This window comes from Argopecten irradians, chromosome 3 (genome assembly GCF_041381155.1).
Source record: "Argopecten irradians isolate NY chromosome 3, Ai_NY, whole genome shotgun sequence".
In the NCBI taxonomy this organism is placed as follows: domain Eukaryota; kingdom Metazoa; phylum Mollusca; class Bivalvia; order Pectinida; family Pectinidae; genus Argopecten; species Argopecten irradians.
In genome coordinates this window covers 44755839-44782361 of record NC_091136.1, presented here as the reverse complement: position 1 = coordinate 44782361, position 26523 = coordinate 44755839, and the positions used below count along the sequence as shown (strand labels likewise).

The window sequence follows — 26523 nt, the reverse complement described above, 5'->3', positions numbered from 1 at the left end:
GATTGAAGAAAGTGTCACATATTCGTGTGGTGTCCTTTTGTGATAGCGATAATTAACGTCGACATCAAAGTAATGTAATGTCTCACAAAAGCCTATGTTGTCAAAGACAAAGCACAGAGTACATAACTCTGTGCTTTGGTTTTATTAGTGTAACATCCTATTAACACTAAGGGTCATTTAAAAGACGTGTCAGGTATGTTGGTAAAGCCGCCGGAGTATCCGGAGAAAAACCAACCAGTGGTCAGTCCTGTGGCAATTGCACCACAACCCAGAAATCGGTCGCTGCGGATGCATTTTGCTGACGAGATGATAACACGTTAGCAATTCCCCGATATGATGTCATTAGACAAGTGCTTCTGTCAGATCATTGTGGTAACATTGAACCAAATTTTACATTATGACGAATTTACATTATGACGAACACACATATGTTGGTTTTTGTAGAACAAACCAATTGTAGAATGAAAGGCAATTACTACCACAATGAAGGAAAGGAATAATAAAGGGACTGTGGAATAAACAATTTAATGCGTCTGATATGATTAGAAATATAGTAAAAAACAAATAAGTATTTAAGAGATTATATGTTTTATTTAGCATTAAATACGTTAAAAACAAGTTTCCATATATTTGCACTTACTTTTCGTTCTGTGCAAACATAAAAACATTTCATTAGATAAGATAAGATAAGTTTATTTCTGGTTCTGGACTTATATGTAAAGTCCTCTATACCAGACTCAGACAAAATATGAAGTTTACAGTTAATACATTTTTATCCGGTAATGATAATAAATTAGTGATGTATAAAGGCTTTGTAGTTGTATAAGAGTTCTTGTTCTTTCCAATGTTTATCTAACGCATTTTTGAAGGAGTTTATATTTGGCGCCATCACTACATTCTCTGGTAGATCGTTCCATATCTTAGTAGCTCTTAGTCAAAAAAAGTTTCTCCTAATCTCATAGTTGGATCTTGTATGGAATAGCTTCCTCCTATGCCCCCTGCTGCTCTCGCGGTCCGTTGCATTTTTCCATAAAGATAAAATGTTACAACATTCGGAGCCATATACTCCATCTAAATTTTGAAGAGTTCTATCATGTCTCCTCGTATTCTTCTATATGCCAATGTTGGTAATTTCAGTTTTGTTCATTGTTTTGTAATTTTCCCCGATTTGTACACTTTTTGAATTTGTAAAAATATGTAAAGTAATTTAACAGAACATTATGAATAAGCATAAATTATCTATTTTATATATACTATGGGCTTAGAATAAATAAGACAGAGAAATATCTTTACATAGATTATACTTCGCGCTATTTGCGTCTGCTTTGAATAAGATTTGAACTGAATCAACTTATCCTGAACTGGATTTGGTTTGGTGTCGTTTGTGAAGATAACAGCAACTCGCTTTCTTAGGAAAGTAAAATAACCGCCTCATATCTAGCACCAATTACAAACCATTGGTCTTGTCCTCCTCCATTGTAGGTACAAGGTACAGATTTGATAATATCGTTTTGTAGAACCTTGGAGTTTATACTACAGACGAATATCTTCTTCGTCAGAGAGTTACCTCCCATCACTTGCAAAAACCACATCATGCACTAGGCCTATGCGTAATGTCCAATCCTTTTCCTTTTCACGTGCTATATTTTTTGTCAATAAATATTTGGAATATTAAATTGAAATTTAAACAAAAAACAAATGTCGGCGAAATAGTGTTTACAAAGAAAAATGAATATCGATTTAAAGTCAAAACAGTGTATTATATGTTTCTATGTTTAATGTACGTGTAAAAGTGGCGGTAGTCTTTCACTCAGATAATTTGCTTCTCTCCAAACCTCTTACACATCAAAGGTTTTAAATCGTAATGATCCAGTTTCGCTGATTAATAAAACACTAAGCACGTACATCTGGACCAACGAAACGAAATACTTCTATTTAATTTGAATAAATGTTATTTACACCAATATATTTACAACGTCCTTAGACAATCTCAGCCACTTATTTGTTACACAAAATACTAAATAAAAAATCTATACAACTAAAAAATCTACATCTGTTCGTATCCGATATGTTTACTCCACCTGCCGTTGTCGGAAAAAACAATGAACTCCATCTTTCATTTGTAATATCGAACTCTTATCTAATTCACCACTTTGGCCAGGAACCAGTTCGAATTCAAAATTCTGCATGATCTTGGCGATGGTGATTTTCATCTCGATCTGTGGAAAAGAAAAGTCATGTTACATAGTGATGTAAATACGATATAGTAATCAATATTCTGATAATATGGATTAGACATGTCCAGCTATAAGCGTGAACGTACTACGAAATTGCTTACAACAGACACAAAATTCAAAATGGATTTCTCAGATATATAGGCACCATTTTGTTCATGAGATATTAAAACTATCATCAGTCTTCATTATCATAGTACCTCTGCAAACTTCCTTCCGATACAGGTATGAGGCCCAGTCGAGAACGGAGTTGAAGCATACTTGTTAAATCTGGAAAAAGGGCATTGAATTCAAAAATTCAAATAGCTAAACCTGAATATTTTCATCTTTATACTCAAAATTAAAATTGAGTTTCATTTTTGACATAGTATTTTGTATTCTAAACTGTAGACACTCATTCTTTACGTTATCATTATGAATTCGTTCAAAAACAAACTTTAAACGTATACAGAACTTCTATCAAATTCAATAATATCATAATTAATAAAACGCATTTTATTTACTTTTCTGAGTTGTCGAAATCGAATCGTTCTGGTATGAATTTTTCTGGGTCCTTGATGTTTTGTTTTGTCCGTGATGTGGCGTAGAAACTAACCTGCAGTAGAAAAAACATCATAACAGGAAGGCAAAGGACGACGACATGACCAGGAAGAGAGAAAGGGATTAGGAGGATGAGAAGAAACAGGACGACGAGATGGACGACGAGGAAGATGATGAGAACAAGGAGAGGGAGAACGAGGAAGAGGACGACGAGGATTGCGTTATTAGATATTAAAATACTTTTATCATGCGTTCTTCATTGAAGTCATTTAACATTTTCTCAATTAGTATACCATAACATTTCGAATATTGTAAATAATTATTTGAATTCGAATGGTATCAATATCTGGTGAAAACAAAAAAATTGTCCATGTTTATGTGTATTTTAAAAAAAATCAATTAATCTTAACTTACAATCATGTTTGTTTCTGTTGGGAGGAAATGACCACCGAGAGAGTAGTCCTTTACTGTTTCGCGAGCTGTCAATTTCCCTACAGGGTAGAGTCTCAGTGTCTCCTTCAATACCATATCGAGGTAGGACAACTTCTCTATCTCACCCAGTGATATCACTGACACTGAACCAACGTTCTCATCGATTTCGTGTTGTAGCCTGGTTAACAGAGATTGAAAACGTATAATGAACATCAAGCAATTTTACCTTTTCATGTTTTGGGTTTTTGTCATAACTTTATTTACATAAACAAAGTCGTCAATAAAAGTATATCTTTGTAAAAATGGTTTTAAGATAAGACAAATGGAGTATTTTTCTTACTTTTTGTAACATTCTGGGTTCTTTCCGAGAAGGAAAATCATGAAGCTCATGGTGTGTGCCGAGGTATCTTGTCCTAGTGGTTAAAGAAAACATTTCAATTTTCAAAACATGTTTTATCTTTTAACTTCAGTAATATACAATTTCTCGCATACTTACATGTGTAATTTTGGCTGGTCTAGGGCAATACACTCGTGTCGCCTGAGGCTTTATTTTATAGCTTCTCATGCAATAAAGCCTTGTGACGTCACAGCGTCAGCAAAATTACTACTTTATAGGTAGAATTTTAACATTTTTTCCAGAAATTGGACTGGATTTACTTTAAAAGATACAAACAACGGGACTTGTGTTGGAAATATCACACAAATTTCATGTATGGAGAATTTGACTTGCAGTTGCAATTTTTTCGAATTTATTACAAAATGGCGGAAAATCATAGTACTAAAATTGCAATAAAACGTCGAGATATGAGAGAAAAATGCTCTTTCATATGTGGATATGAAGGATAGGGATATTCTACCCTCGGAATTACAAAATGTTTTAAAACCCTCGGCAAGCCTCGAGTTTTAAAACATTTTGTAACCTCGGGTAGAATATCCCTATCCTTCATATCCACATATGAAAGAGTCTTAAAGTATTAAAATGATCTTCGTTTTGAACAAAAAATGTTAATTCAATGAATTATGTATATATAATTTTAAAATTAGTGATCCTGTCACAGCAGAGATTTCATTCGACATTCATCACTTAGGCCTACATACAGGTTTTCTTATATCACATTTTTAATTTTTATATCATATTGTTTATTCTACTATCCCACAGTTTTATTTTTAATCTATTTTAGAGAATTTTTCACAACCACGAATGAAATCCTTTCTATAACTTTCTTTCTATCTATCATCATATAAATAAAAAAATGTTTAATCGATCTACAGCGTTCAATGTATTCCAATTTTGAAATAAATTTTCTTAGTTATTATGTTATATTTCTTTATAATGTCTTTATAAGAATATATTTTTATTGGTGTTTTGAAGATGCATATTTACCTCCAATAAGGAATGTAACGAAATTATCCAACAGTACGTCATCTGTCATTTCTGATGGGTGCTTTTCTGAAATGGTTTATAAAATTTCTACTCAGATATACATTATATCATGTAGACGTTTGCTATAGAGTTGATCCACGACACACGGTTCCTTCTCCATTGTGTACTTACAGAGTATTTAGTGAAAGGTGGGACATACATTCTCCTCGCATCACTTTAAGATAATGATGATTTATCGACATGTTGTCAACAAGTTGTTGATACATTCCGAACATTCATTGCATTAAGTATACTTTCACCATTATCAGGACAATGGTGTCTTAATGAAAGCTGTGTCGAGAACGTCTTATTACCATCGGATTGCTTGAATTTCAAATAATTTCATTAGATAACTATTGGCTTTTAAAATTTGAAACGTACAAAAACAAAAATGAGAAAGCTATATTATTATGGAAATAAGTTCTACAGCTGAAAAACACTTTCAAATATGCAGTTATATAATAATATAATAATAATCATCGATACTCAAGGGGAAACTTTGGTGAGAGGTCTTAATAATACTAACCCTTTAGTTCCATGATAAATTCCAATAGGTCGCGGGGGACGTAGTCGCCTCTACATTTTGCCGTTTTCCTTTCAATCATCGTTTGCCATGCGCTTTGTCTGATGAAGTTTAGAGCATCCCGGACAGTCTGGCGATATCTCCATTTAAAGGGGTTTATCTGAAAATATTTACATTTTGCCACAGCGACTCACATTACTCGAATGATAATCATGATCTGCACTATGAGCCAATAAATGAAGCCAAGACGTGGTGTAATAATATCTATATAAATGGATGTGAGTCTTGTTTACTGACACCATGTTAGTCCGCGCGGGAAAATTGACATTGTAGATGAATGAACCAGTTTGGTTATGAAACTATAAAAATCTGTTTAATGTCTGGATAATTGAAAGTAAACATAAAAGCAATTGAAAAAAATGGAAATTTTGTTGTCTTTTCAATTTTTCATAGGGAGTATTTTTATCACATTGAACTTGGCTGTTGAGGTTAAATGGCTGAAGCGGGAAATTCAAATGTTCACTCGCATCTTAATTATCTTCTACTTTGAACTAGAAAGTAAAATGTAAATATAATATTTAAAGGATTGTTAGATTGCATTTCTTGGAGATATAAATGCAATCTGGGTGGCAGATAAATAGAATAGCGCCTGTAAAGGCGCTATGGATAGTTATCTGCCACCCAGATTGCAATTATATCTCCAATAAATGCAATCTAACAATCCTTAAATTGTTAAGAAAATCAGCACTGTCAGTTTTCTTGTCACTTGCAGGATTGGAGGAGGTATGAATATTGAATTATATCATCCCTGACACAGTTGCTAGGGAAAAGATAACTCTGGTCTTTTACCGGGGTAAGGAATAGACAGCTCACACGCGCTAGACAATGGCGTGACATCATCAATATTTAAGACAACCATTTTCAATGACGTCATTCTTGGTAAGAACGATAGGTCAGTATGTAAGCCTCGTTATGTGTGGCGGTTGCAGGATTACTGATATATGTGCGGGTAGGTATCCATTGTGTCGTCATAATTTTGTGAGTGAAATTCACATCGTTTTCCCCAAAACTTATGGCGTTACGCTTACAAATACGTGACGCAGAATTATTACCTCCCTGCTAGGGCAGATAACAGGTATCCATGAGGTACATAATTTCTGCTCAACTTTTTATTACATTAATGGAATTTTAGAAAGAAAAGTATTACAACGGAAGTATGACGCTAAAATCAACTTACTGCTAAAATTAGATTGAAATCAAAATAAGATTACACTACTAAACTACGAAACTGTTTATATAGGAGCGTTTTATATAGTAAACATATTGAAGAAAATTGCTTGTGAAAACAAAAATTGAAGTTTTAGTATTTTGCACTTTGTACTTACGGCTAGCAGGGGATTGGATGTCGCTGCCTCGAATCCTTTTAGTCCAATCTTTAATTTCTCGGTAAAAATATTGTTGTCCCCACTCAGCGGGCCCAAATCGATATTAAATGCGATCTTCGATTACAAAAGCAAAATAAACATAATGAACTAAGCACAATCTCCTTTCTCCTTTATCTTAATATCGAATGCTTTAGCGGTAAAAATGTTGCGATTATATAAATATACCTATAACAATATAATATGAATGAAACTTATATTTTACCCATTTTAGAATATGCTGATGTTTATGGGATACCTGTACTGAACAATGTAAACTTCTGCTAGAGTCTGTTCACTTAAAAGCCGCTAGGATTATAACGGGATTGCGCAAAGGTACCTCCCATGATATACTTAATGAAGAATTAGCGTGGGAATCTCTCTCTGATCGGTTTCAAAAACACAAACTTGTTTAAGATACTCTGTGGCTTTGCTCCAGAGCATTTGATAGAAATTCTACAACCATTATTATATCAGCCTGAAAATGAGAGATATCCACTCAGGATGACAAGATATTTTGATATTCCTATGTGCAGAACTGCAAGTTACTATGCTAGTTTTTTCCATGTACCTTTAGGGAATTGAATTCTTTCGCTTTAAACTTTAACTTATTGAATGTTAATACTGTTGCAAAATTTAAAACACTCCTTTTTAATTTCAATAAGGTGGAACCTGATATAACAAATACCTTTATAAACAAAGGTTCTCGAATAATGAATATTTCTTTATCAAATAAATGACCCGTTCACCTAAGTCATACGGCCATGTCATAAAATTTATTTATTCAATTCAAATCGTAAGGCACATGTGTATTAACACTATTATGACGTCACATGTAGTTTTTCACAATCTATATATGACGTCGCATGATTGTCTCAGCTAGACATGTACGGAGACGTAGCATCCCAGCCGGATTTCTAATGTTTTATATAGAGACGAAATATTTTTTTTTGTATATATCTTTTAATAAAAGTTATGTGATAAATAGAATCTTACACTCGTGACTATGTGATATGAAAATTATTAAACTCGTTGACATATCAAATTATTGAACTCGTTCGATCAATTTAATATCACATAGCCATTCATGTGCCAGCTCAGAAATTCTAACAATCAGGCTAAACTGATTCACAGAAAAAAATGCATTTAAGCGTTATATTTTTAGTCGGTTGTCCACGACAACAAACCGGAAGTTGGTGACTCTCAGTATTTCCCACCAAATCAAAGGCTTTCATCGGCTGTCATTTTTTTTCTATGCAGACATATAAGTTTTATTTCCATGCTTTATTTTTTATCTATTTTATTTTTAAACGATAATGACTACTTTAAACGTAAATATAAGCATTGGTTGTCATATTTTTAACATGCTTTGGTATGTAACATACATTGAACACCCAATGTATGTTACATACTAATGCATGTCAAAAATATGACAACCAATGCTTTAAACTCTACTACATGGCTGTGACCACTGTGATGAAGAAAAGAATACATATTTATTGCAATGTATATCAGAATATATATCTGAAACTAAAAGAATTTAGATTTTTCTACGGTGTTAATGTTAAATATTAAAACATTTTGTTGATAATTGTACTATACCGGATTTGTTTGGAGATGGCTAATATAGGCTTTACCTGATGCCAAATCTATTTGCATCTTATTTGCAATGAAATTTGTTGAAATAGAAATTAATATAAATATTACTGCCCTTTACTGACATGCCTCACAGTTTAACGAAATATTTTTTAGTTTTATCCAAATGTTATTTTGTTTTATCATATAAACATATTTTTATAGATTCATTTGTTTTATCGAAATATTATTTAGACTATTGATATCAACTCAGTCATCAGGCGGAATGCCTGGTGGCTAATTGGGTTTGGTGTCTAAATATAAGGTTCATATAAGATGAATGCAGCGTGTACATACTGAACTTTACCGATAATGAAGTGATGTGGTTGATCCCAAGAGTTTCGTTATAGCCATGTTTTACTATATACGAAATATGAATAACGGCGGGGACGGATATTCCATTATATTGGACCACATAGTGTGTGCTGGGACAAAAGATTAATCTAACACATATGAATTGTGACTCTTTTTTCTCTTACCCAAACAGGGAAATCCACAGTTTTACCAGTGTGAGATTTTTCTATCTCATCCTAGGGTAAAATCAAACTACACGAGATCTTCGCACGTGCTCAACAATGGTATGACGTCACGACAACAGTATCATGACGTCGTGGTAATAGTATTACAACACAACATACTGCTTGTTCATCTGACCATGAAGTTCGCACGTACATGACAATAGATAAGATTTTACTTTTGAGTGAAAATTAATTGTTGCTGATTTTAAACTTCACCGAACATTCTGACAACGATGCCTGATAGGCACCATTGTCTGAATGCTCGGTGAAGTTGACGCTGTACGTAATTGTCTTTGCTTTTATTTCAACGTTATATATTACTAAAACAACATTAGAATCGATACAAACTATAAAAGTTGATAATAGATACGATCACGATACCAAAAATGACGACCTTTTCTCGGTTCACGACCTTATGTGACCCTAGTCGACATTTCTGACCTTTACATCAAACAAGCCAGTTGAACATCCGATAATATACTCTATTAATATATATATACATGTACGAGCACAGCAGCTGATAAAATGTCCTATTCTTGAATGACCCTAACACTTTATATCACAATATGACCCTGCGATAATTCGGACGAACATATTCTGGAAAAGTATATTCCACAATATGGAAGTATATGCCAGTAAACGGAATTCGGTAATCCGGAAAATTCGAAATTCGGACGGTTCGGATTTAGAACACAAATGTCCGCATTATCATGGACCCATGCTAGTTGATCAATGCCGATGGTATTATTTGAACACATGTACTAGAGCTTGTGTAAACTAGTGTTAAGCGAATGGTTCTCTATAATATACCTTATTTAGAAGGTGCATGGTCAGTTTGCCAAATAATGACGATATTTTAACATCAGTCTGGCCGTCTGCTTGGGTTTCTAATTGCTCTACAAATTGATCGGCAAATGTATTGAACTCTGATGCAAATTGTCGAAGGAAACTGAAAAAAAATGATAAAACAAACAACACACAAATGATTGCTAATTTGATGAAAATATTGTAGAAGATAATATGACTATCGATATGAGCTAAACCGAATTTAAAGACTTTTTACCATCTTTGTACATGTATTTCATTGTAAGTCGCAACAAAGTGTGCTGTGGTATAGTTTTCGCTACAAACGAACAGTGGAATACAACGAATACAATTTTAATGCATTGCACTAGATATAATTATATATGTAATGTTATACAAAGTATAAATTCGGTTGAGCGCTACAAAGATTTGATTACAAATTGTTCATTTGCTGACCGAGATATTATTCATTATCATTTTGTGACTATTGATTGACATCGGTCATTTGGATCTATGGCAATACTTCACGTTGTCATCCTTTTCTGAATCCCCCCCTATTATCCTTACAAACTTTAAGGGACCAGTGAAATCGAAAGTTTACAAATCTTACTGTCTTCTTTAGATAGAACCAAACAGAAACTTACTGTGGTTTGAACCATTGGTCAAGGTGCATTCGTTGTAATATCCAATGTTTGCTGTCAATTTGTGATTCCAATCCTTGTCCCAAAAATCTGAAGTTAGAAAAATGTTTTTAAATATAAAACAATGCAAATATTATGGTGGTAAAATGCGTCAGATTAATTTTACCTGGACGGCATTTAAGCTTTAAACATTTTTGCGTTACTTCTGACATGATTTTATCATACATACGAATGTATACGAATTAACTCTGATTTTACGTATACGCAAGATTGCATATTTTCGTGTTTTATAAAGCAAAGTTGTTTAGGTTTTATACAAGTGATTTGTGTTATGAACGTTAATATTGTCCCAGAATATCGAGCATTACAATGTGAAATCATGCCCATATATCAGATAATAAATACCTTGCGCCAAATATGCTCCGTGATCGTGAATATATAAGTTTAGATTTCGGGTGGTTGCCAGTAACCAGCACATCCTGTAATGAAAACAAGTTTTGCATATATGACTTACGTTTACTTCCATTTTTTTCAAAATTGATTTGTTCGCACTCATTATGATTTGATTTTAAATAGTTACTTATATAATTTAGTATATTAGGAATAAAGTGTATACTATAACTTACATTGTTCTCTTGCTATAACATTACCTTGATATAGACTGGATCTAAAATTATAACAAGAACTTGGTTCCACAAACAAATACGAAATATTAGCCCATATTTCTTGGAACTGAAAAATAACAAAAACAATAATAAATTCATCAACAAGCTAATTATTATCTAAAATGTTTGGAAATAATAAAAAAAACATATGTTTTTAACGAACACCAAATATAAAAACATTAACTGGGTTGTGTCCTTGATATCATTAAATTCAAAAAGATTTTCTCATAGGGAGATCTACATGCATTTAAATACATCAAATCATTTCATGTCACATGAATGGCCAATACAAAAGTTGCTTTTTTATCCTTGAATGACAAGTTGTTGTCATCAAATGCTCATGCTATGATATTGTAGTGATCTTTTATTTAAGGTTTAGTTTGGTTTATTTATTTTTACGTCCTATTAACAGCCAGGGTCATGTAAGGACGTGCCAGGTTTGTTGGTGGAGGAAAGCCGGAGTACCCGGAGAAAAACCACCGACCAGCGGTCAGTACCTGGCAACTGCCCCACATGGGATTCGAACCCGCATCCCAGAGGTGGTGGGCTTGTGGTTATTTGTCGGGACATCTTAACCACTCGGCCACCGCGGCCCCAAGGAATATATTTTGATTTTTTTAAAGATTATGAGGGTATAACGAGAATGTACGTGTAAATTATGTAACCCCGGCGAAGCCGGGCAACATAAAATTGACACGGGCTTCATTATCATTATACCCTCATGACCTCAAGAAAATCAAAATATATTAGTCATATTTACAGTTTTTCGGGCAAATTGGTTATTAATTATCGCGACAGTTGCATATTTTTATTAAAATACCCATATTTTTCTCTCTCCCGTCATCGTCAACTAATTCGATTGAACAGCTGATCGGAATAGAGTCATGCATATGTTCCCACCAAAAGTGGGGTCATGACCCCACGCTGCCACGCCAGCGACTATTTCTGTAACAATAGAATCGCTGCGCATGTTGTACTATCATTATACACTGATAATGATAATACTAGAAAGCATGGTTATTGAGTCAATGTCAATGCAAACTGTAAATATTTATTGATAATTTTATTTATATAACTATAGGGTCATAAATTGATTCCTTACACTTCGATGAAGTAATCGTCCAAAATACCCCCGGCAGCGACCACTTTGGCGATAGAAGATGTATGCCCACTCCAAAAACTATAACATTTGTGTTAATACATGTATATATATATACGTCGTATCATTCATTAAAAGACAGCACTAAAGGTACACACCTTACCCTTAACGGATTTTTTTTTAAATTTTTGAAATGCAACTTTATTCTAAGTTTCTTTTATTCATTTGAATGATAAGCATTACCAAATCACTACCAATCAGAAAAAATATTACCCATAGTGTAAACATTTAAAATGAAAGATAATATATAAAGAGCTGTGAGCAGGAATTGGGATTAAACATTTTGCCGATGCTCCTTTATTTCAATAGATCTGTTGGTTTAAAGATGTACTTAAATAATTATAATGTTTGGATGATTGAGTACACACTAACCTGTCTCTTGGTGGTCCTGGAAGGTGGTCATACCTTTGATGTTGTCGGTGCAGGTACCAGGCTGCAGATATAATACCACAAACGCAAAGCGCTGTAAAAATCCCAAATACTTCAACCAATAACATCGTCGTGTTCACCTCGATGATTACATATACAGGGCTTTGTGTGCACTGTCTGGGTTACACTGCTATCGAGACACAGTTACAGTATAACCTTCAACCGACTTTATTTCATATCTGCTATAGATACGGGGCGCCAAATGGGACACTTGTGTTTTGTACACGAAATTCAATTTTGTGAGCACAAATCTGTCGTAACAAAATCATTTTCGTCTTACAAAAAAGTGTTGTTGTTTTTTTTAAATAACTTCATTTCTGGAATGACAAAACAAATTTTGTTAAACAAAATCATCTTTCAGTGGACAAAAATCATTTTGCTATGATAAGTTTCATTTTTGTGGACAAAATTCATTTTCCTCTGGACAGAATTCAATATATGACAGAATTCAAAAAATTAAAAAAAGAAGTGAACACGTTTACGTATGTTACCTTGCAATTCCAACACATTGGACACTTATAAGTTTTTTTCGCGACAAAAAGAGACAAACATTTGGTTGAACCACATTTGATACCGCGTTTCACCATGAGTCTAAAAATGTCAATATTATTCTATTTACTTAAATAAAAACTACAAGCCTCTGTATAGCATTGATGGTTTGGTTTTAAGAAAGCAATAATAATACAGTTTTAGATACAACTAGTCCATGTTGAAAGTTGAAGGTTAATTTAAAATTATTACAAATTCAGTCAATATCAATTTTGCCTTTAGTGATTAGATCTGGAAATAAGATTTAGTTTACAAAACATACCAAATTGGTTTCGTGATAATCTGATAAGTATATTTTACAACTAAGCCTCACGACAAGTGTAATGAAACGAGGGATGTTCACTCTCTAAGGACACCTGGTCTTTTATCGCAGTATTTTAAACTGATTTATACACGACTCAATCCAGAAAAGGATATCAATGATAGAAAAGCATGCGTCGACTCCAAGGTAATAGCTTTTGCAAATGCCTAGAATATCTGCCTCATAATCTGTTATCATTTTGCTAATCTCTGAATGTTTCCTAATCGACTTCAACTGCTACTTAACATTAATAGTACCTGATAGTAATCATTTTATCAATCAACACATACACACGCAATTGTTGCGTTATAGCTTCTGACCTTGGTTAGTTATATTACTCGGCCGCTGAAGTGAATGTCTTTAGAACTGTATCAAGAACTCATATTTTATCGTTTATCTTAACATACTCAGATTTGTTTCTGATACGGAATAACAGTGTCCTAGTTTTAGTTAATATCTTTATAACTTTCTCTCTCCGTGGTGAATTGTAAATTCTATAATGAGTTATATACTCTTATCATACACGAGTGTCTGTTATATTCTATAATGAGTTATATACTCTTATCATACACGAGTGTCTGTTATATTCTATAATGAGTAATATACTCTTATCATACACGAATGTCTGTTATATTCTATAATGAGTAATATACTCTTATCATACACGAATGTCTGTTATATTCTATAATGAGTAATATACTCTTATCATACACGAATGTCTGTTATATTCTATAATGAGTTATATACTCTTATCATACACGAGTGTCTGTTATATTCTAAAATGAGTAATAAAACTCTTATCATACACGAGTGTCTGTTATATTCTATAATGAGTAATATACTCTTATACACGAATGTCTGTTATATTCTATAATGAGTTATATACTCTTATCATACACGAGTGTCTGTTATATTCTATAATGAGTAATATACTCTTATCATACACGAATGTCTGTTATATTCTATAATGAGTAACATACGCTTATCATACACGAGTGTCTGTTATATACTATAATGAGTAATATACTCTTACCATACACGAGTGTCTTGTTATATTCTATAATGAGTAATATACTCTTATCATACACGAATGTCTGTTATATTCTAAAATGAGTAATATACGCTTATCATACACGAGTGTCTGTTATATTCTATAATGAGTAATATACTCTTATCATACACGAGTGTCTGTTATATTCTAAAATGAGTAATATACTCTTATCATACACGAGTGTCATTATCAAGTCACTTGATCTCATCTTGTTTCTTAAACTTTTCCATCGCTTGTGCATGTATTAATGAAGGTAAAATTATCATCGTTTTTGCATTACCGTAAAAGTCATTTGCCGTATTTGCAGTAATGTAAGCCTGTAAGCCCCATCCCCACTTATGAAATAGTTAAATTATATAATTGATTAAACAACGCTTTTATAACTTTATGATGCTTATGTTATCGACATTCTATCCCAAATAACATGAAATCTATGTTAAGGCATGTGCCGAAACTGTGCGATAATATTCAGATTATTAATTAATGAAATGCAAAATACCACAGTTTGAATTAAAGGAAAATAATCCGGTGTATATTGTTTGTATATATATATATATATATATATATATATATACAACTATAAAACAGTTTTTGTCTCCCTAGCGCTTTCTCTGAATTAGACATTTGATATATTGGTAAAATAAAAATGTCATATGTGTGCTAATGATAACTTTTTTATTTTACCAATATAGACTTTTTTATTTTACCAATATATCAAATGTCTAATTCAGATCTTTTAGAAAGAGAAAATAAAGAAATGTATTTCATTCAACTTATGAAACCTGTGTTAAATTCAGAACGGGACAAAGGAACTTCATATTAGTTTTTATTTTGTCCTCATGTTTTTGTTAGTTTCTTCCAGAACCATTCACAATATCTTTATGTACCATGTCATGACGTAATCTTACTATGACGTCATTGTACTATGACGTCATGTTTTACAAATAAAAGAATTCAAACCCCTGAAGACCGGCATGAGCCGAGAAAGCGCTAGGGAGGAAAAAACTGTTTTATAGTTGTGTTTTCTTTTTATGTATATGGAAACCATCACATGGACATGGTTCTTTTTTACTTATATATATATATATAGCATGCTTTGATTTACGTCACGGGGAGTGTCATTATAAGACGAAATGTTAAGCATTTGCAGGTGGATGGAAGCCAAAGTTTTCTAACTAAAACCCACAACCAGTCTGGATATAAATTTACGATGCCGTAGAGACTGCCTTATGCTGCTTGAAACATTGAAGAATGGTGAGAATTTAGTAGGTTAGAAAGCTTGCTTTCTTCTTTGACTCTTGTAGAAATATTACAAATTAAAACTGATAGCAAGTATTGGATTTCAGTATAATTTTATTCCATACTAGCAACAACTTCTTATCTTTCTTGAAACTACCGCTAAAATCTTGACGCTGTGCGCTTGATTACGTGTACGATGGAAAAACGTAATCCTCTAGAAAATAGAACAGCTTTTTACGTATAGTGAAACAAACATAGCACTTAAACAATATCACATGCAGTTTCAGCTAATGTTCGCATTGATTGCTACAATACACAAGTATTGGACAAACATCTGGACAAAGTAGCGGTTTTATTTCATGACTGATCCACAGCAGACCAAGCAATATGTTCGATCGAGTAGCGCACAACCAATGTAGAGCTAACTTGCAAAATGTGCAGAGGGCGAGTATTGTTGCAGTAGTTCAATCTTGACAGAAATTAACAAAATAATGGCTTCATTGGGAAAATCCCATATTTACATTTAGTGAACAATATCCACTTTGTTAAACATGTGAGCCGTTTTCGTTTATAATACAGAACAGTCGGTTCGACCATTTGTTACAGTCATTTTTTTCAGGTATAAATCATGACCGACCTTCAGATATTGACACAAACGTTTGATAGTGTTTTGTCAAGGCTCGTCTGACAATAACATAAAATTACCAGATCCATATTTTATTCATAAACAAACAAATAGGTCCAACCAGTATAACCATATAATCGAAAAAGACATTGGTCTCTGAATGTTACCCTGTTTTTCTCTCCTTTTACAGGATATTCTCTGCTACTTTAGACGCAGATAAGCCTTTTTACGAAATCAGTTGAATGTCATTTATGTATAAGGCTAGAAGATTTCCTATTCATTTTGTGGACATTAATCATATCGATATCACTATGCAGTGCTCTGTAACTTGCTCAAGATTCCATTCGTCGACCTATCACTCCTTCTGTCGTGGGCGGAAGACACAGTGGATTCCGCCTCTCATTTGTAAGGTTACACTATTCTCCAATTCACTACTTTGGCCGGGCAGCAGTTCAAAGTCAAAATTCTGCATAATCTTTGCCATGGTGACTTTTATTTCTATCTGTTGAATAGAATAGGGTTCATGCTTAAATCAAAACATATATCAAAAATGAAAAAGCGGCATCTCTGATATTAAGTTTTGAAAAGAATATAATCGGTTTCATACAAATATAGGTAACAACTCTTATTGGTTTTTTTAATCAAAATAAGTATTAACATTGAAAGCGGTATCTGTAATATTAATTTGTTAAATTTCTCACTAAATAACAAGATGAACTTGAATGAGTTATTATTAATGTGAACTTTGTGAAAATTTACGATATTCGTGTGTATCTTAACAGAATAATGATACATGAGCTTTTCTTGTCGCGATCTGTATATATATAGACAATGTAATGTATAGTTGCTGTTTACTTTTACTATCATTGAAATTCTAACATATTCATTTACTTCATACCTCTGCAAACTTCCTTCCAATACAGGTGTGTGGCCCAGACGAGAATGGAGTTGAAGCATACTTGTTAAATCTGAAACATTGCAATTACAATTACGTGTGAGGTTCGTAACGCGCTTTTTTACATTGTGTTAATTGAAATGAAATAAGTATTTTACTTTAACCATTTTATAGCTCTATCAGGGAAATGGTCCGTTTACCTGTCTGAGTTGCCAATGCCAAACCGTTCCGGTCTAAACTTTGTGGGGATGTTGATATTTTGATCTATCCGTGAAGTGCCATAGAAACTAACCTGCAGCGAAAATATTTCTGTCATAAACTTTATAAAGAGTATTAACAACAGGAACCAAATGAAAGGCAGGATATTATCATGCTTATTTAATCATCATCTTTGATTTTTTTTATCAGACGAACGTACGAAACAATATCAAGTGATTAAGTGTTAAAACAACATGTATGGAAGGCCAGTAGATACAAATACGTGAAAATGAATGAAGACTCCAATAATTAGGATAAAAAACGTATAAACGTCACAAAAATAGTACACATTGATGTATGCTCTACAAGATGACAAGTTGTTTTTCTTACAATCATATCTGTCCCTGCCGGGAGGAAGTGACCTCCGAGATTGTAGTCCTTGGCCGTCTCCCGAGCTGTTTGCTTGGCAACAGGGTAAAGTCTCAGTGTCTCCTTTAATACCATATCGAGGTAGGGCAACTTCTCTATCTCATCCAATGATATCACTGACACTGAACCAACGTTCTCGTCGATTTCGTGTTGTAGCCTCGACAGTAAAAAGTACAAATTGAAATAAGGTTTGGTTCAAATATCCACTAAAATAACTTAGTGTGACATGTCAGTTGTGAAGGTAAGGTTTTAAAGATATTTTAGAACATATTGTATTATCAACCATTTAACATTTCCATAGCGGTTGGCTACATAAAGAAATTCAATTGTCATTTTCTTACTTTTTGTAACAATCTGGGTTCTTTCCCAAAAGGAAAAGCATAAAGCCCATGGTGTTGGCAGAAGTTTCTTGTCCTGTTTGATCAAAAGAGAAAGACAAGTTAAGATTAAGATTAAAAATTGTCAAAGGTGAGATGACCAAATTAAGCATTTTTCTTCTACAGTATTATTTTTACTATTTTGGTATATACTTCTGTCATAGTATTATTTATATACTAAATTCTGCATTACTGTCCTATTTAATATTGCCATATTTACGTGACCCATATCAGACCGCTGGTCGAGAATATAAGCAAACCTTCATTAATATTAAGTTTTGGAACACATCTTGCGCGAAGCAGGCAACCACTGTTCATTAATTTATTATATAATATTATCACCAATGCAATTTATATTGATTTTTATTTTAAAGATGGTCCACCACCGACAGAACATGAGCAATAATCATCCTTTTAACAAACGAGGTATAATTACCCGCTACAAGGAACGAAATGAAATTATCCAACAGCACATCGTCTGTCATTTCTGATGGATGTTGTTCTGAAACGATTTTGTTTTCAAAAATGTTAAGAACACATCATTAATATATGTATACAAAGTAAAAAATGATTCTGTCCAACGTAAACGTCGGCTTAATAGTCAAAAGGCTCCAAACTTATCTTCTGGACAAGGATTTTGTGGAATCAATAATGCCAGCATCGAATGAAAGACATTTATACTCCGATGATTAAGCAACATTCATAATTATAATACCATTAAGATAAAGGAGTAGTTAAGAATGCACCCTTTTGAGGTTTCAGTCCCGTTGAAGTCTCGTTTCGACATAGATCAAAGAATTTATGAGATTTGCAAATACAATTTGTCAATATCTCTAGCAATTTGCCAGGTGCAAATTTTGTCAAAAAATTACATTTCTATTGTTAGTAGATATTTATATTCAGGGATTTTAAAAAAAAGCCCATTTGGCGGCCATTTTGAAAATATGTCTTTTTTTCTCTTTGTGTAGAACCAAAAAACTAAAAATGTTTTTAATTAAATCATCACTGTGCCAGTATTTTAGCTGTATCGAGCTAAATTTTGCTGTAATTTTTTACTGGGTACGTGGTAATTGAAATATTAAGCATTAATGTGTGGAATAATACACACTTGTCATTTTATTTCTACATTAAAATGTTGATTTGATGACTTTTATTTTTTACTCTAAAATATTTTCAAATAACAAATATTTAAATGGGTCAAAAAAGTAAGAACACGGACCCCCAATTTTTCTGTCTTATTTAGAGAGAGGAATCTTTTATCTATTGATATATAACATAATTTTTTAAAGTTTAATACATCTACCAGAACTTTTTCTATAAACGGTTTAAGTTGGCAAAAATGGCTGAAAATTGTGCATTTTGTAACTCAAAATTAAGGGGTAGGGGTAGCATATGTTGTTATTCTGAGAAAAAATATGAGACTTATTAATCATAACTGGTTTATTTTTAAAGCACACTACTAGATAATAAATTCTGCAAACATCCATACATATCAAACACTTAATTAGGAAATTATGGTATTTATCGCTAGTTATCTTTAAGTACCAAAGCACAAAAACGAGCACACAGACATCTGTTTTTCTTCCATTTTTTCTGTGGTATAAACTCCTATTTCCAAAAAACTATATGAGAAAAAAAGTTTAATACGAGAAAAGTTTGAATTCTCATAGGCATCCTTAAGACCATTTCAAGTATAATTTTCAGTATGTGTTTTTTGTAATATTTCATAGAATTCTGTAATTGTTTGTATTAAAATTGACATGTGTTATGTTTTCATCTACTTGAAAAGCATCAAACTTGTGAAACCATGTCAGGCACTTTATTGACATTTTTTATCTATCAGAGTTGTTTCCCTTCGTTTCATCACCATTTAGCTCTAAAAGAGTGAATCAGTCAAATGTAAGGAAGTAAATCTGGCAAATCAGAAAACTGCATTGAGATACTTTTGATAATAACCTTTTAGTTCCATGATATACTCCAATAGGTCGTGAGGTACATAGTCGCCTTTGCTTTTCGACACGTCCCTTTCAATCATCACTTGTCTGGCGCTTTGTCGAACAGATCTGATAGCTTCTCGAACTTTCTGACGATATCTCCATTGGAATGGGTTTATCTGAACACAAAAGAATAAACTTGGTAAACTCTGAAACCATGCTTTGTTTCGACAGAACTATCAAATAACTATCAAATAACTCTCTGTCTGTGTGCATGATTGTTTCCTTTTGTGATATATGTGAAATAATATGCAATCCCATCTGTTGTCATATCTTATTATCAAACAGTTCTGGTGATAAGTGGGGTTAAACTTATAAGTCCATGCAGAATAACACTTTGCATCATGAGAACACTATATATCTATTTAATACGTACAGTAATTATGGGATTGGAGGTAATCGCTTCCATCGCCTTCAGCCCTATCTTTATATTCTCAGTATAGGAGTGACTAACTCCATGCAGTGGGCCCAAATCGATGTTAAATGCTACCTAAAAATCATAAACATATTGGAATGATCTTTTGAAGGCATGTTCATGCCAAATTTACTTGCATAATTCACAAAAATTAGATGAATAATGTTTTAACATCTGACCATGTCATTTGTCCACAGAAAGTAGTTTATGCACGGTTTACCAGAGGCCACAAAAGGGTGCCATATTTAACATATATCACCATGTGTTGTGTTTGGAAAAAACCAGTAACCTGCATGTATATTTGTTTTTTTATGGGTGTTAAAACAGTATTTCACAACAGTAATACATTATTAAGAATACAATAATGCTCTGTATTGGAAGAAATGTAGATCAATGGTACATTTGTAATGTTTAGTAACATTTTCGTTCGTTTCGTCCTGAAAGTAAACAAATGAAAACATTCCTTTAACAACATACCATTTTTTAAAATCAGTATCAAAAACAATTATAAGTATACATAAAACACATGTGTACAGACAAACCTTATTAAGGAGATGAGATGTGAGTCTGTTAAACAATGATAACATCTCAACGTCTGTCCTGCCGTCTGCTCCAGCTTCCAGTTGCTCCACAAACTGATTGGCAAACTCATTGAATTCAGATGCGAATTGCCGAAGAAAACTAAAAGTGATTAAACACAACATTAGATAATAATGAGTATTTGTAAGAAATGCTATTTCTTATAGTACAGTCTATTGCTTTATAATTTGCACTTACTAATTACGGTTTTCCTGATTTGTTATCAAAAATGAGTTGTTTCACGTAATAACTATATCGTTTTTCCAACGATTTGTTTTTAAATCAATTTGCGATTCAGTAATCGTTGTAATAATCAGGTATATCGTATATAGATCGATTTGATTTCTTATCCTGGGAACCTATTTGAGGGAGGAAATTCAAATAGTTTCAACATATACGCAATGACAATGACATGATCCCCCCCCCTTTTTTTAATGTTGAGTACGTTTTATGAAGCTTACTGTGGTTTGAACCATTGGTCCAGGTGCATTCGTTGTAATATCCAATGTTTACGGTCAATCTGTGACTCCAATCCTTGACCCATAAACCTTTAGTTAGAAACATGAAATGCTTGTCCTTTTATTGCAAGAAGAACATTGATCAGGCGAGTATGCAACGCATTAAAATTACGAGACATGAAATATGGGATTAATCATTTGCTGTATTTGAGCATATCAACCGATTTCTGGTATTCTGGTATATAGCTGCCTTAAAATGTTTGCTAAAGCATATGACTTTACGCCTTAGCAATGTTAACCTAGTAGTTGCATAACAATTTGAAATAATTTGCTCGACACTTTGAAACAACAGTGATACTCAGTCTACATCTCAACTGCTATTTTTTTAATTTTCATACTATGTAATACTGTACAGTGGTTAAATTTGCATCCTATGTAATACTGCACAGTGGTTAAATTTACATCCTATGTAATACTGCACAGAAAGTCAGTGATATATGTATACTAATAACAATAGTAATAATAATAATTAAGTAAACCGCGAAACTAAACCTCTGCGCATATGTCCTATACAAAAAACAGCGAAATATTGACCCCGCAGACTTAAAGCTCTATACAGTATCTCATGGATAAGACGTATTTAAAACTTCAATATCACGAGAGTTTTAACGCGAATTGAAAAGTCGAGAAGAATCTATAATGGAACGTAATGTAACGCACTTATTTTAGACCAATGAAACCTTATCAGAAAAGCAATGGATTTGCGCACACACTGTAATTGCTATTTCAGCAATATACAGAAATGGTAATTAGCACAAACATACATTTAGCGCTATATTTTGTTCGCAAAAAGCATTAAAATTAGAGTACGCTAGAATATGTATGTTAACAGTATATATAATTAGGAATGCATCATTGTCTGTAAAAGCACTTGATCGCGAATTTATGTATTCACAAATATGTTAAATAAAACAAAGACGCGAAATATTGTATCCACGATTTTTTTCAAGTATAATATGTTGCAGGTTTGGGTTTCGAATGTATTACAGATGTGCATAATACTAATTAGATCAAGATATTAACCTAAACAATTAATCGATATGTTATCCTTACATGATGCGAACATTACCTTGTACCAAATAAGTTTTGTATACTTGAATACAACAGCTTGGATTTCGGGTGATTTCCAGTGACCAGCACATCCTGTAATATAATCGAATATCAAATATGCTCTCATTTTCCTCTCTATTCTTATTGGCTAATACGATATTTCCTCTCTGACGTCATTACTAAACGTTGAGTGAATTCTTCAGGGTGACGTTCTATAGCCACCGTTCTTCATGTAATCAATATATAAATCTGATAATTATTTTGACATTTGTCAAAGGAACTACATATCTATTTAGAATTATGGACCTTTGATTCGGTCCATATGGTGTTATAACGCCGCAGTGAAATCAAAAATTATAAGCTCGGGTTACGTCTTCTGTCATTATTTATTTCTACAAAGCCAGTATACCACCATATGGACCTTAAAAAACGGTCCATATTTCTTAAATATCTATATAAAGATCGTGTATGCATGTTATAAAATTATCATGCCTTTGCAATGATCATGGGATATCGTCATGTATTGTTTTTGATCTATTTTAGTTGTTTACCTTGATAAGTGCTGGGTCTAGAATTATAACAATGACATGGGTCCATAAACAAATACGATATATCAGCCCGTATTTCTTCGAACTGAAAAAAAAACCACAATATAATTTAATAAATCACCAAGATGGTATATGTTTCGATTTGATTCAATCAGAAATGACCGAAAAAACAACTTTGAAAATTATATACCGGACCCGGTTGTTCAAAGGATGATTAGTTTAATCACTTGATTTGTGTTGTGTTCATTTCTCATTTGCTGCAAATTATGTGATTATATACCAACTCAAATCAGTGTATAGGTATGGAATTGGGTCATAAGTAAATCAGTTTTATCTTGATTTGAAATTGTCATTACACTGCTGTTGGCCTGATCATCTTTTGAACAACTGAGCTGTGACCTGTTATCATTCAATCGTTTTAGCCAATTTGATGGTTGATAGCAATTTAATTTCATATACTAATCAGATGATAATTCGTGGCCATTACCTTTATTGTTTTATTAGTTTTACCCTACAATAATCAATTGATCAGTTAACTTTTTTTGTTTAATCCGTGGTCTTAGATTCCTTACAGTTCAATGAAATAGTCGTCAAAAATGCCCCCATCTTCAATCACTTTGGCGATAGAAGCTGTGTGCCCACTCCAAAAACTGCATCATGTACAAAAACATAACTTTAATGAAAACAATTGCAATAAAGATATACGTTTATGATATTTATTAACATTTTGTTCGGGTTAGAAAGTATTTTTTTGTAATGATAATGTTGCAAAACTAGTGTATAATGATGTGCGACTAGTACGATGTGTACACTGTCACATTAATCAGAAATTCAGTAATTGTGTAACAATATTGTTACAGAAATAACTTTTTATGACGTTGTTTATAAGTTCAACTAAATTATCTCTTTAACGAATTACAAAAAAAAAAAAAAAAAAAAAAAAAAAACATTAGAAATTATCTGGGTTACCTTTATCTTTAAATAATAATTATGTTTTATCGTGAACGGGATGATCAAAGTAGCATTTAAACAACATCGCTGGAAGATGGTTTGCTTTTGCCTGATATAGTCACAAGAATATATATTAAGATAAAATGCTTTTTTATTTAAGCATTGATGTAATTATTTTTAAACTTTATTCGGCTATGAAATTAATTTTGTTTGCAAGTAGTGTGAATCCGCGGTAGTGGTTTTTTTCACTACAGTAACCTACATTTCAAATAATCTCAACATCAAAGCATATTGCAAATATCAAGTGGAGGACTCCATTTTGTGTCGATGTCCTCGAATCTTGACGCCACCCCATTGTATACTGACGTCACAATGAAAAACACTCAAGTTTATATTACACTTCTGGCATAAGTAAATAAGTAAATCTATCACACGGGCTCAGTCACTAGATATCAGGCGGTTTATAAATACATAGTTATCACACTTTTATCTTTGATTAGGATTAGGCTTAAATGAGTTTTGTCCACTTCGCCGAAAACGAAGCATTACCATTTGCGTAATCACAAAAAGGAAAACAATATTGGACAAGAATAAACGTAATGGTAAGCTTCTTTCTACAAAAAAAAGACATAGGAAAAAGGAGGCACAGGAGAGAAAAAAGTGAATAATTCAATAGTTTGTGACAATTCAGTACATAACAATTTTCCTGGTTTACTTTTCCCGTCGAATACTCAATAATTGTCCGTAGTAGTAAAACTAACCATTGTGAATATGAAGCCGTTTTGCCTTCAAAACTTTTATTATCCAAGTTGATAAAGCGTTAGTAACACCCGGATCTGTTTGAAACTAGATATCTGAAATAATTTATTTTACCGGAAAAACATATACTATTATAGTGCAACACTTCCCTGTTGCATAATTGAATTCGCTTAATGCCTAATAGAATTACCTTTGATTTGCTCAATAATTTTTTAATAAAGGTTTGAAATTGTTGATTTAAATTATTTTCCTTTTATAACAAATGTGTAATAGAAATGTTAACAAACGACAATTTTGATATCGTATGTCAGCCTTAACCTTAACCCTCGGATCGCATGCTTCAGGCTGATAAAATAGATATCAAACATATACAATGTAAATAGGGCTTCACTGTTCACGATGTAAGTGACGGAAGGAAAAGCGATCAAACGTTTTAAACACGAAAAAGATACGGAAGAAATATAGCCGTAAATAATGTTGAAATGTATGAAATATGTTACACGAAGAAAAGAAAGTATGAAACATTAATGATTAAGTAATTAAAATATAGAAATGAGACTAACCTGTCTCTCGGTGGTCCTGGAAGGTGGTCATACTTTTGATGTTGTCGGTGTGTGTACCAGGCTGCAGACACGAGTACACAGATGCATAGTGCTATAACAATCCCAAAGACTTCAACAAACATTATACCCAAGTCCAACACGAATACGAGTAAGTATTAGTACTGTTGGAGGCACACCACTGATGTAACACAGTTTAAATCTTAATACAAATACAGTTTTTTTATCTCTTCTACGGAAGCGCTTACATGCTAAAAACAAATGTTGTGTTGGCTTTGATTCAAATGGATTTCGCGCAGCTACACAGTTACACAGCAACACTGCTACACAGCTACACAGCTACACAGCAACACTGCTACACCGCTACACCGCTACACAGCTACACAGCAACACTGCTACACAGCTACACAGCTACACAGCAACACTGCTACACTGCTACACAGCTACACAGCAATACTGCTACACTGCTACACAGCTACACAGCAACACTGCTACACTGCTACACAGCTACACAGCTACACTGCTACACAGCTGGACTGCTACACAGCTACACAGCTACATTGCTACACAGCTAGACTGCTACACTGCTACACTGCTACACAGCTAAACTGCTACACTGCTACACAGTTACACAGCTACACTGCTACACAGCTACACAGCTACACTGCTACACAGCTAGACTGCTAAACAGCTACACTGCTACACAGCTAGACTGCTACACTGCTACACAGTTACACAGCTACACTGCTACACAGCTACACTGCTACACAGCTACACAATTACACAGCAACACTGCTACACTGCTACACAGCTAGACTGCAACACAGTTACACAGCTACACTGCTACACGTCTACACAGCTACACTGATATACACTATAGATACTCTCGGTTACACTTTATCCGTCAACACGATCACGTGAATCTGTTTCACATCTTTTTTCTAACTTGACCTCGAAGTTTACATTCCGGTGATTGAAACGTCATTCAGTCACACCATCCAAAAAGTGATGTCACATTCACCGAACGACGACGTCATTTTTATCATAACCTTTCTTTTTTC

At 33.2% G+C, this 26523-nt stretch overlaps 2 protein-coding genes across 4 annotated transcripts; both read right to left on the bottom strand.

The window, feature by feature from the left end:
- Positions 1–571: 571 nt before the first annotated feature.
- On the bottom strand, positions 572–12556 carry LOC138318748 (cholesterol 24-hydroxylase-like). Of its 2 annotated transcripts, XM_069261411.1 has the most exons (14): positions 12368–12556; positions 11939–12016; positions 10822–10903; positions 10577–10650; positions 10175–10261; positions 9537–9675; positions 6538–6651; positions 5156–5312; positions 4591–4656; positions 3547–3619; positions 3189–3384; positions 2738–2829; positions 2435–2504; positions 572–2219 (listed from the first exon to the last, which is right to left on the bottom strand). In XM_069261411.1, the coding sequence occupies exons 1-14, from the start codon at positions 12490–12492 to the stop codon at positions 2073–2075; spliced, it is 1500 nt and encodes a 499-aa protein (XP_069117512.1). In that variant the 5' UTR covers positions 12493–12556; the 3' UTR covers positions 572–2072. The 2 variants fall into 2 exon arrangements, with proteins under 2 accessions (XP_069117512.1, XP_069117513.1); XM_069261412.1 differs by lacking the exon at positions 11939–12016.
- A 3107-nt stretch (positions 12557–15663) lies between these two features.
- LOC138318747 (cholesterol 24-hydroxylase-like) lies at positions 15664–26064 on the bottom strand. Of its 2 annotated transcripts, XM_069261409.1 has the most exons (14): positions 25466–26055; positions 23765–23842; positions 23196–23277; positions 22664–22737; positions 21538–21624; positions 21040–21178; positions 20459–20572; positions 20045–20201; positions 18525–18590; positions 18053–18125; positions 17673–17868; positions 17285–17376; positions 17088–17157; positions 15665–16691 (listed from the first exon to the last, which is right to left on the bottom strand). In XM_069261409.1, exons 1-14 carry the CDS (start codon positions 25585–25587, stop codon positions 16545–16547), a joined length of 1497 nt encoding a protein of 498 aa, XP_069117510.1. In that variant the 5' UTR covers positions 25588–26055; the 3' UTR covers positions 15665–16544. The 2 variants fall into 2 exon arrangements, with proteins under 2 accessions (XP_069117511.1, XP_069117510.1); XM_069261410.1 differs by lacking the exon at positions 23765–23842 and having other exon boundaries at positions 15664–16691; positions 25466–26064.
- Between the last annotated feature and the right edge of the window lie 459 nt (positions 26065–26523).